The sequence below is a fragment of the Molothrus ater genome, chromosome 5, assembly GCF_012460135.2.
Source record: "Molothrus ater isolate BHLD 08-10-18 breed brown headed cowbird chromosome 5, BPBGC_Mater_1.1, whole genome shotgun sequence".
Taxonomy (NCBI): Eukaryota; Metazoa; Chordata; class Aves; order Passeriformes; family Icteridae; genus Molothrus; species Molothrus ater.
Genome location: NC_050482.2, coordinates 46823435 through 46835093, shown reverse-complemented (window position 1 = coordinate 46835093; position 11659 = coordinate 46823435). Strand labels below are relative to the sequence as shown.

The 11659-nt window shown below is 40.0% G+C and overlaps 1 protein-coding gene across 7 annotated transcripts in view; it reads right to left on the bottom strand.

Moving 5' to 3' along the window:
• Positions 1-3394: 3394 nt before the first annotated feature.
• The window catches only part of ANO4 (anoctamin 4), a 187568-nt gene continuing 179303 nt past the window's right edge, over positions 3395-11659 (bottom strand). For 5 of the 7 annotated variants that reach the window (XM_036400690.2, XM_036400691.2, XM_036400693.2 and 2 more), the window contains 2 exons: positions 9890-9995; positions 3395-7073 (listed from right to left, as the gene is read on the bottom strand). In XM_036400690.2, coding sequence (XP_036256583.1) covers positions 6882-7073; positions 9890-9995 — 298 coding nt within the window. In that variant the 3' untranslated portion in view covers positions 3395-6881. The remainder of the gene's footprint in view (positions 7074-9889; positions 9996-11659) is intronic. The other 2 variants (XR_004981806.2, XR_004981807.2) reach the window with 2 other exon arrangements.

Here is an 11659-nt window from a genome sequence, read left to right as displayed (position 1 = left end):
TGGGGTCAAGGGCAGGCATCTGCTGAGCTTTGTGGCACTATCGCCTTTGCATGACCTTGACATTAGTCAAGAAAGGAATCAGGTTTTTCTTGCGCTTCCTCACTCTCTCTGATTCTTGGTGACAGAGCCTAAAGCAATATGTGAAATATTTGCCTGATATTTTGAGCTTCCTGGAAAATATCTGCTTTTAATCTCATTTCACCCTCAGAGTGAATTTTTTGTTTGGAAAGAGTACTGTTCGCCCAGACATGGTTGTTTTTCTGGCTTGTTTTTTTTTTTTTTTTCTTTTTTCTTTTAAGGCATTGAAAGTATGAAGAGATTAGGGTGTGGGACGTTATCAGATTGCAAGAAACTGTGGGGGTTTTTTTTTGTATAGGAGGTATATTTAGTACTATATGGTTCTTCTGTAGAACTGATTTTGAGAGCATATTTATTTTGTTGGTTTTGTTGTCTATGTTTTTTTTAACCCACTTGTTTCTTGGCTACCTGCAGCTTCTCCTCTGTGCTCACTGCTGTGAGCTGCAAGAGTGACTTTGGTGGTGGTAGAGGCAAGAGTCAGTACTGTTTGTCCTTTCATGCCCTATCTCCCTGTTCTCCTCTGTCTTGCCCTTACAGAGCTGGTCCTCATGAAGGAAATAATCTATTTGCACTTTTTATTCAGTGCCATAGACCAGAACCACAGCAGCCTTCTGCTGCATGCCCAGCTTGCTGGGCTAGGATTGTTGCACTGGGCTGGGCACAGTGCACAGAGATGTTAACAAAGATGATTCCCTTTTGGCTGTACTGGACAAGAGTGAAGGCTGCATCTGCATTTGCCACAGCAGTTCTCTCCAGAGCTATGCGCTGAAACTTTCTTTGTGTTCTTGCAGTCCTTGTTTTCACTCTAGGAATTCATGTTCAAGGTTGGTTCAGATCAGGCAAGTGCATACTGTGTTTTGCAGGTGTGCAGAGCCCCCTGCACAATTCTCTGGGATGGAGAAGGGACCACAGATGATATCACATGGTGGAGGCTTCTCCAGGGCTGCAGGGCTTATGGAATGGCCTATCCTCTGGTGGGGCTGCCAAGAGAAGGTTAACAGCCCATCCACGTGAGACCATGCCCTGTGCTGGTGTTTTGGGAGAGTGAAAACCCCCATTGCTTTCTTCTCCTGCTTGCTTTTGGGTACAGTGGGGAACAGACTGACCCACTGTGTTGTTTTTGTGCTTCAGACTTTTACTATGGCTATACAGGAATGTTTAAAACTCTTCTACAGCAGCAAAATTAAGCTGGAAAATTAAAGCCATTGCAGGAAAGCTGAGCTGTGATGCTTAGAAGGCAGTCATGCTTGGGAATCAAGTGAAAAACTGACTTCATGCCTTAAATGGCTTTCTAAAAATTAAACTGCATTTGTGCCAAGTACTGAGCTGCTGTAACTTGGAAAATGACGCAGTGCTAGCTTAGTTACCTTGACTGGGGCCCTGTAGCATCTAAATCAATTTTTTTCTGTGCCTTTGTGACAGAGGACATTTGATGATCTACTGTATAAGATGAACTGTTAGGATCAGAAAAGAAAGGTGAAAAAAATGGGCTCTAGGGACTAGATCTGGAGAAGAGGGCAGCCAGACACTCTGTGGGTGCCACCAAGGCCTTGACTCCATGGGCTAACCCAGCGCAAAACTATGTGGTGATGGAGGCAGCTTCCCCCATGCCTCCTGAAGCATTTTTTTGCATTATCCAGTGCAGACTTTAGGGCCAGCCCCTTTTCCCACTCCACTGCTGTAGCTCTGGTTCAGGTCAGTGCCTAAAGCCACTGTGTGGAAGGGCTGTGATCAAGTGGGATAGATCCCATGAGTTATGTCTTGTGTCCCTTTATCTGAGATCTGAGACAAACAATAGCATCCTGAATAAAGTCTTCTAGGATTCAGGACAGGAATATCTCTGTTTTGGGACTGTCTGAGTTACTCTGAGACAATTAGCCCATTGACTGAATCAGCTGGCTATGCTTCTCAAGTCTCAGAAGATAAGTGCAGCTCATTCCACCTTGTGCCTTGTCTTCATGACCCAGAAACAGATACTGCATTCTGTGCTATGGAATACTTCTTCAGCCTTGGAATATAACAATTTATACTTACCTGGTACTTTCAGCCCATAGATCTGAAAGAGGGTAGGCACTGCTATCTCCATGCTGCTGCAGAGTGCTGAAGTGGACTGGTGTGCCTCTGTGTACCTGTGCTTTGTGAGAGAGCTGTAACAGAGAACAGAAGCCTGCAGCAAGCACTTGATCTGTGTGCCTGCCAGTATGGCTACAGCCCTCCCAATCCAAATGCTGAATTCCCATCTGAATGTGCTTCTCCAGAGGGTGACTGGTCACTGCTGTGTGAAACAAAATCAGCATGTCCTTTCTGCATCACTCTGTGCTGAAATTACTGTGCTGTAGTTGATGCTGCCTTAGATCATCTGTAACTTCTACCTGTTTTGTTCATGAAAACTAATCTTCCTGGCTGTCAGACTTAAAAAATGTAGTTTTCTTCTCTGTGCTTTGAATTCACTTAGTTTTTTAAAACAGAGGAAACAAGTTAATTACCATCTTACCTCCCCTTTATTGCTGAAGTCACTATTTAAGCACTGAGCAGTCATTTAACTTGAATTTTGGTATGAAGTGAAGTTTGGGTTTGGGCCAGGTGATATTTATTGGTCCTCAATCATAACATCAAGATGAGTTTTCACTGGGAAGTATATCTTTCAGTAAGCAGTTTAGAGACAAACACCCTTAGGCTTTGCAGGTGACCTAAGCAGCTACCCCATTTCTTGTTATCTAACCTCCCATAACTGCTGCAGAGCTATAAAGTGACTTTTTTGGCTTTATTTTTTCCTATATTCTTTCCTATATTCTTCTTAATTGATATCATTAATTAAAACAATTAATTGATTTTCAATAATATTTTCTCTGGGAAAATATACTGTCCTCTGCTAGCTGAACTCTAAGCCAAGGCCTTCCTTGTCTGTGTAAAAGCAAGATAATTCTTGGAGTCTCCACCATACTCCTGCATCCTGATCCTTCATCTCTCTCAGCTAAAAGCTCTCCTGATAAAGAAATGTGGGATGCTCAAAACTGACTCATTTCACAGGAGTGGGAGCACTCCGCGGTGTCCAAATTACATGGAGCATCTGGCAGGGTCATGAGACAAAAAAATTTGGAACCTGTTTAAGTAAAAAACATTAAAAAACCCCAACCATAAAACCACAACAGTAACAATATTTGACTATGTGAACACACAAAAGAACCACGGAGAGAAGATAGTGACAGATTTTGTCTCTTTTTGGTCTGCATTTAAATTTTACTTCTATCTGACTGGTCAGTTTGCTTGCTGAACAAATAAGGTAAACAGAAAGAAACTCATGAATGACAAGCAGTAAATATTTCATGTGCATTATTTATTTTTAAAGTTTATTACATCACATTGTACAAGCATTAAACATGGCTTTATGTTGATGATTTTTTTTAAAGTGTGAAAACTTGACATTCTTCTCCATAGAATTTTAATTTTTCTATTTACAAATAAACAATTTCTCTATATACTTTATATATATGTATATATATATAATATATATGGTCAATAATGTAACTCCCCTCAGAAAGATTTAAAATAAAAAAGAACTGATTTGTAAACACGTTTTCTGTTGTAGTATTTGGTGACTTGAACGTAGATGATGCTCTAATCCTAGATTTTTCTTTTGTCAGAGTATCCAGGTTGTTCATTTACATTTTTTATTCTAAGATCTGTAAAACCAGCATGGGATAGAATGCAAAAAACTTAGCAAACGGGCTGAAAAACAGTCCCAATATACATTTTTTCCTTGGTTTTAAAAACTGGTGTGTAACTGCTCATGAAGTACATGCTGCTGTCAAGAATGGCCTATGGAGAGCAATCCTATGCTGATTGCAAGATGATTTCACAGTAAATCCTCTGATGTGTGCTGTCCTGCTTGCTATGTAAAATGTCTGTGCCATGCATTGAGGTTGCAGTTTTTTCTCATTCTCTTGAAGGTAGTGCTCTTGTGGAGCTGGAATAAATAAACAACATACAGGACTGTCACATGGAGATTTAAACAAAACCCATCATCAGATCAGGAAGAGAATGGCATAAATTAGTTCTCTAGAGACTATTAAAATTCCATTTATTATTATACTATTATTTGTATTTTATTTTTCTAGGAAATAAAAAGGGGGCATCTTTCCTGAGTGTTCTGCTATGTAGCTCTGAAGGACTCTCGGGAAATCTGTTCATCAGACCAGCAGCAGAGAAACCTCAATGGGTTGGCTGGTCAAACTGAAGTGACAGAGATGTACTCAGGGTCTGCCAGGGAGGTCAGAGCCCCTTGCAGCATCATCCTCAGCACAAGCTTGGCAAGCAGCCAACCTATGATCTTATTTAGAGCAGAGCAGGACACATCTTCTAGCAATGTGTTGTCAGGAAAATTCATCCTAATGCAGCTATCTTGAAAACTACTCTCAAAAGCAATTATTAGCTATTGCATTTCTGCTGCACGTTATTTGTTTTGGCACATTTTATTGCAGTGGTTTCTCTGGAGTGGAAGTAAGTTTATATTCTACTGTATTTCAGTTCAGTTCTCAGAGTTACTGAGATCTAAATTGACAAAGCTGCGTCTTACTGCAGGGATTTGCAAAGGTCCATTTTGCTCATATGGGTGACACTGATTTTATGCATGGCTCATGTCTCACTTTACTACTTAGTAAACAGTTTCTAAGCTCTGGTCATCTGTTGGTTTAGACATTAAACAAAGGGTATCCAAAACAATCCAATTATTCATGTGAATTTCGTCTGAATATGATTTTGCACAGTGATCCTGCCTCAAAATTCCCAGGCTGCAGATGTAGGTGGTGGATGGTAAATACTAACCCATCTGGCATGTGTGTATTAGAGGTCAACATTGCCTGATCCCCACCCCCTATTTACAGAGACAGAAATATTTCTATTTCCCCACTGTCCTGGGGGCTGTGTCCACAGCTGCTGTGAGCAAAGATGAACAAATTCACTTTCCCATTAGTCAGGAATTTACCCCACAGCCACTACTTGTGCTCCCCACTCAGTATGGCACCAAGACAACACAGAACAGACTAATCCTGATATTCCTTCAGTGTTTATGTTGTCTCATGGGACTTTCAGGCTTGGGCCAGGATCTGATAAAAGGGAGCTGCTATGTCATTTATCCTCTTCAGGTAGGATGGAGGGTCACTACTGGAGGAGGTTCCTTGCTTTTTTGTGTAGGCAGGCAGTGGCAACAGAGAGGAGGGTGCTCACATTTTCTTTCATCCCTCTCCTTCCTCAAGTCATATTGCCTTCCATCAAAGCTCCCCCCTCTCATGCAAATAGCACAGTTCTCCTTTGCAGTGGAAAAAAGTTAATAGATCTAATTTGCTGATATTTGTCTTGGTGCAAATGGTCCTGTTGTCATGTGGAGCTGAGGTATCCATCTGAAGGATCTTGCATTGTGTGGTCTGTCCAGAAGGGCAAATTCTACTCCTTCTATCAAATTACTTCTAGAATAACTTTTAGAAATAACTGATTGAAGAGCTTTCACAACACTCAGTATTTTGATTCATGTTGCTCTATCCAACAGTTATTATGTCTTCAAAGCTACAAGTCCACTCTTTTGGGTTAATAGTCTGGAAATTTTGAATTTCTTAATTAAATCAGAAATTTTAAATTTCTCAGTATTAAGGAATTTGCTAAAGGATACTGACAGTGGCTTATTTTGCCCAAGTCTCATTTGCAGCCTGTGCAGAATTGCTCTGCATTAAGGATTTCAAGCTGTTTCATACTACAGTCTGTTGTTTTGTTTTTTCCCTCCACCCCTTCATAGATAATGGAATGATGAATACAGAAAGTGCTACAAGTGTAGATATTCTGGATGACTGTGTTTTATTCTGCTCACCTTGTTCATCTGCCTTTTTTTGTTTGTTTTACTTAGGCAGATAGGTCTTTAAGACACTGTCTGACATGTTACATGTGTAAGTACACCCTAATTCCTGACTAGGCCTCAATGTGATCTGGCAACACAAATCTGTGGGCAGTTCTGGGCAAGATGCCCTAACCTGATTTCATTCCTTCAGACATCAGACAGTCCTATAGCTGAAAAGGCACTGTTCAAAACTTTAATATATATTACCAACTTTTCACAGTGTCATTTCCAAATAAATGATCCTACAGCTAGATACCTCTGGCCACATTTAGATGCTTGGCTATCTGCACTTCTGATGCCTACATTTTTCAGCATTGTCAGGCCAGTTGATCAGACTCGTGATCATGCATCTCCTTCTAGATAATACTTCAGTATTGTTGAGCAATGGAAATGGTCCAGCTACGTGACCTTAACCGGTGGCAAATGCAAACTAACGCAGTTGGGTCCGCTGTGGAAGAGAGCAACGCTGCCATGCACGTGCTGCAGGTGGTGGCCACACACACAGACAAACACTGCCACGTTGCCAAGGCGCAGTCACTGCTTGTGAAGTAGCAACTTCATGAGAATGAGCCGGAAGATCACCAAGTTCTGTAAAGCACTGGAAGTTGTGTAACTGCTTTGAAGTTCAGGGCCCTGAGTTTTAGTCAGGGCCTGGGAACTTCCTGGCAAGAGTGCAGAGACTTAGTATTGGTCTGATGTGCTCATGTTGACATCAGCTCTGGAGAGGACTAAGCCTTGGAAACACCTCTAATTTCAAAAGGCTTATGACAAAATCCACCCTTTTGAAGAGGGGCACACGTGCAAAATGCACACGTTACTGACTATTCCTTTCAGTGCACTCTCTGCTGTAGAAAATCAGGATTTTTTTATAAACAAGAGTTCTTATCTTCTTTTAAGCAGTTTCTTCCTCATCCTGTCATGGCCACTCATTGTGATAAGACTTTCCATTCTTTTTCCTTTCCTTCCGCTCTTTTTGCAGACGTTCTAGCTCAGCTTCATACATCATTTCCTGAATCAAGTACTTTTCTCTCCTCATTCGATCTCTCAGATCTTTTGGAAGATCTGGAATTAAGTAGGAGATCAGATGCTTTATGCAAAAGACAAGGTGCTGTGAACACAAAAAGAGGAAAGAAAAATTTAAAACCTCGGAAGAAAACAAGTACTTTTCGTATCTTCTGAAAACCATCTCTTTCTGATATGTGTTTAAACTAAATCCATGACTAAATTTTAAAGGAAAAAAACAATGAAGTTTTTTCCCCCACAAAAACTCCAGCCACTCAGTGAAGTGTGGGTCACAGCAGAAATTATGAGTAGGTGGGTTAAAAGAAAGCCTCAAAACTGTTCTATGACCTGTGTGTTCAAAGCCCAGAGGTCATGATTTGCTGTAAGGTTGTTTGGACAGAGCCTGGTGTTAGTACTGGTATTAGTTCCTGCTCTGCAGGAAGAGGAGGCTCAAATGATGTAACACTTTCCTTTTGCCATAAACACATCAAAATTTGAAGTAGTTGAATCTATACAAAAGCAGTAATATATCTATACAAAACAAAACCTAAACATTTTTTCTTACACTGTGTCTCTTATCCAAAGACATATTCCTGTTTAGCAAACACCACAGTTAAACAGAAGTTGACTGACCCTTTGTCCCTCCTATTTTAGGCATGACACAGCAAAACTTGAGTTTGATGCCCAAGGATTGCATGAGTGTCCTTTTCTGTTTGATCAGAAATGCTGCTTGGAGATTTATTCCCTTCACTTAAGAGGAAGAACAGATAAACAAAAAATCTTCCATCTCAGAAAGGACATACATTCAAGATTGGAGAAATAAAGGTATTTTTTCTTCTCCAAGCAGAACCCTTCTTTTGAAAGCCACTGAAAAGAGAATGTAAAATGTTTTCCCATGTATTCTTCCCTCATGATAAATAAACTCACAATACTCTAATTGTTAGGGTTTTTTGCCAAACCTAAAAAGAGGGGGAAAAAGCCTCTTCTGTCAGTTTAGCCTGGACAAAGAATTCCTTTTGCAGTGATAGGAAATACTTTTGTTCGTTTTCAAAGGAGGTTAAGTTATCCAAAACAAACCACACTCAGAGTGCCAAAAAGGGGCCTGAGCCTAGGCAGTTACTTAATTTATGAAAAAACCTATCTTGAATCACCTGTATCTTTGTGCAATCTTTATTGTAAGCACTGCGGCTATCACAATACAACCCTTAGTGTTTTCAAAAAAAAATAGGTCATGGTTTCTGCTGCAATTACCTTTTTGATTCCAGAGATATAGTTAAGGAGACAGCTTGTAGTGTCACTAAACAGAGTGGCTCATGTTGAGGGAGGCAGATATGAGCCAGCCTATGGCTTTGGTTGAGAAAAAGCAAAGTCAACTCAGATGTGCCTGGTAAGACTAAAAGTTATTCCACAGTTGGTCACACATTTGGTTGGACACTGAGATTTGAACAGGGCTCATTTTTCTTGCCTCACTTCTCTTTGTGCCTATGCTGTGCTGCCTTTATGTCAAGTGTGTATCAAGAGGCCAGACTCTCTTCAGTCTTTAAAATTCTTAGGCTGAATTTCCAAGACTATTCTTGTAGTTCTTTTTGGAGAGGCATACCCTGACTTTCAGTACTGACTGCTCGTGAAACTAGAAGGGATTAAGCCCAACAGGCCTCTATTAAATCTTTCTCTCTTTCTTTCCCTTAATATTTCCTTGAGTGTGGAACAGATGATGGAAGAAACGGTCTCCTTGGAAACTAATAAATTATCCAGTGTAAAGGAAAAAGAGACCCCAACTTGCAGTGCCATATTCCTTCACCTGGGGAGGTCTGAAAATTGCAATCATGGGGAATTTGCTGAAGTCCTTGGGCTTCTGCTGAGCCACAAGGAATAGAAATAATAATCTAGAAAATGCTTCTTCTCCACCTTTGCTCTAACACAAATGCTTCTGTTGTGTTATCCAAAGAGGTGTGTTGAAAGCTCAGTTCAGAATGAATTTACACTCTTCTGTGAGTCAGAATGAAATATGTGCTCATGAACATTACATATATGCCAGTATGGTGACTACAGTTTCCATATGTGTGCTGAATGCCCTGTTGCTATGATTTCAGAGCAGAGGATTGAGTAAAATGTTTTCTAAAATGATGTGTTCCTTCTTTGGCTTCTTCACAGTGTAAAAGATATTTTAAACTTCTTGTGCTCAAGAAATGTTGAGCTCCTGGATTCTGGTGGGGATATTCAGGCTCTTGAAATTAGGCCTTAAAAACTGCTTTTTTTTTTTTTCGGTAAATAATCTTATCCTATTTGTCTACTCTTCTGGCTCTTTTTTTCAAAATCAGCATGGGAACACCAGTCATGTGAAGTTGGTATTATCTCCTTTGGTTTGCCTTAAAGACAGCTGAAATACTGACAGTAAAAACTAATATTATGAACATAGACAAAGATATTGAATCCTTTTCATTGTCATCATCTTTGTGATGCCAACCATTCTGGAGGAATGAAAGGCATTAAAAAGAGAAACAAGAAAAAAAGCTAGATGTGTAAATACTGTAACTTTAACTATTATTGCTTCTCAGTTGCTCAGATTTAATATTTTTTTCTCATGTTCCTTCACCCCTATCCTCATGCAACAGTCAGCATATGCCTTCCCAACCTAGACAAATTACTAAAAAAGGAAATAAAGGCTTCATTTATTTCCCCCCTTTGCAAATCACTGCTCTAGTTTTCAATGTTATATGCCCTTTCCTATAAGAACCTACATTCCTATGACTGTTCAGAAAACAAAGCCGAGAATACAAAGCATGATATAAGTAGAAGAAACTAAGACAAAAACCACAAAACCACCTCAACAGCTGCCATCATAGATCAGCCCAAAGCAAAGCTTCAGAGGGAAATTAGTTTTCTTTTTGTTTTTGTTCTGCCACCTGGATGGGCACTGACCTCAAACACAATAATGAAGGCCAAGCGCGCTGCCAGGACGTGCCAGAACTGCAGCGTGTAACCGTAGGGCACAGGCGAGTGCGGAGGGTCCCGGTAGTCCCTGTACCTGAAAGACAAGCACAGTGTGGGAGTTAGCAACCTCTACACTGCTGCCTGGGTGAAGGCAAACCCAAAACCTATCTCCTCTCGATCATTACATTCTCTGCACCAAAAATGAGCTCAGTCCAAACTGCACAGGTTACTCTAATGCTGCGTGCTTCAAAGGCTGGGCTTGATTTCAGGTCAGGTGCCTGCTTTTGAAGCAAGTGTGCTGACCACCTCCACTTCCCACGCTTTTCTTCATGCAGATGGACTGACTTTCAGCTGAAACCTACCAGTAGGATGCACTCCAGGAGTTCTAATAAAAATTGGGTACAAAGGACCCAAACCAGTGTCTGAAGAAAAACCCCTGAAACAAATACAGAGGATGGGAGGAGCTTTGACCCTACAGCATCTCCCTTGGCAGCACAACGTGTACCTTTCAGGCATCTCCTCAGAACTTGGAGAAGGGTGAGATGCTCTGCTCATTTAAGGGACACTTTATTCCCTTTATTCAAGGACATTTTGAACCCATAAATGTCCCCAGTTTTGTCAGCCTGATAGTTCTCCCAAAATCCATATAAAAATGCCTCATGGATTCCACCTGGCCCTTGATCAATTAGTTGGCCAACCCTGGTGTAAAACATGACTCATCCTGACTTGAGCAGAGCCAGCACTACACCTGTTGGTATATCAAGAGGTGAGGACCATGTGAGAAAGTGATCTCCTGTCTTTTCTCATAGTGTTATTTAGAAGAATTTAGGTCTCCAAAATTTAACTGTAGATAATTCTTGAGAGAGTTGAATCCAGGAATACTCCAAGATTGTATTTACAAACCATGAATCTGTTTAAGTCACATATTCTGGAGTCCATTTTTACTACCAGTTTGTTAATTCTAAAATAGAACTGTGGAAACCATATTTAAAAGTAGTGTAAAAATTGTTCGTTTCTTCATCTGTTTCCTAGATGGAACAGAAAATCCACTGTAAAAAAATATTGAAAATACCATAGTAAATAATACAGGTTGATCACTAAGTTAGTTTTAAGAAACTAATGAAAATGCAGATGAATAAAAGAAATAAACATTATTTAGTCCCTATGACAATCTGTATTTCTCCATGAAGCTTCACCTTCTTACATTGTAGAAGGTGCTATACAGACTGAAATGAACTGTCTTGACATCTTAGCATCAAATCTCTCAGAAATTACAGTATTTCTAGAATAAGTTCTAAAAACTGAGATGATCTTTCCTTGTGCAAGTAGCATTCTGACTTCATAGTTTAGGATGTTTTAGAATATTCTAAGCATTCTACTTCCTAGGATTCACTAGGAATCCATTGTTACCCATGAAAAAATGGGGAAACCTTTTATAAACAACCAGAATAGCACAGCACTATCTGTGTTCCAGGCAACCAGAAGCTAACTGGGACTTTTTTCAGACATACTGCCTTCCTGGAAAAATGCCTACACAATACACAATTACACAGTAGAACATAATATTTCCTAACCTCCCTATTAATATCTGCTCTGAAGTGCAATTAAAATGATGCTTTAGTAGAATGGAATTTGATAAGAAGCTGATAAACTCAGATAAAGAAAGATGTTAATTTTCTTTCAAGGGTAGATATACACAACAATTCAGTGTCTCCCAAAAGGACAGATATATCTTTTGGAGATTTATCACACCAAATT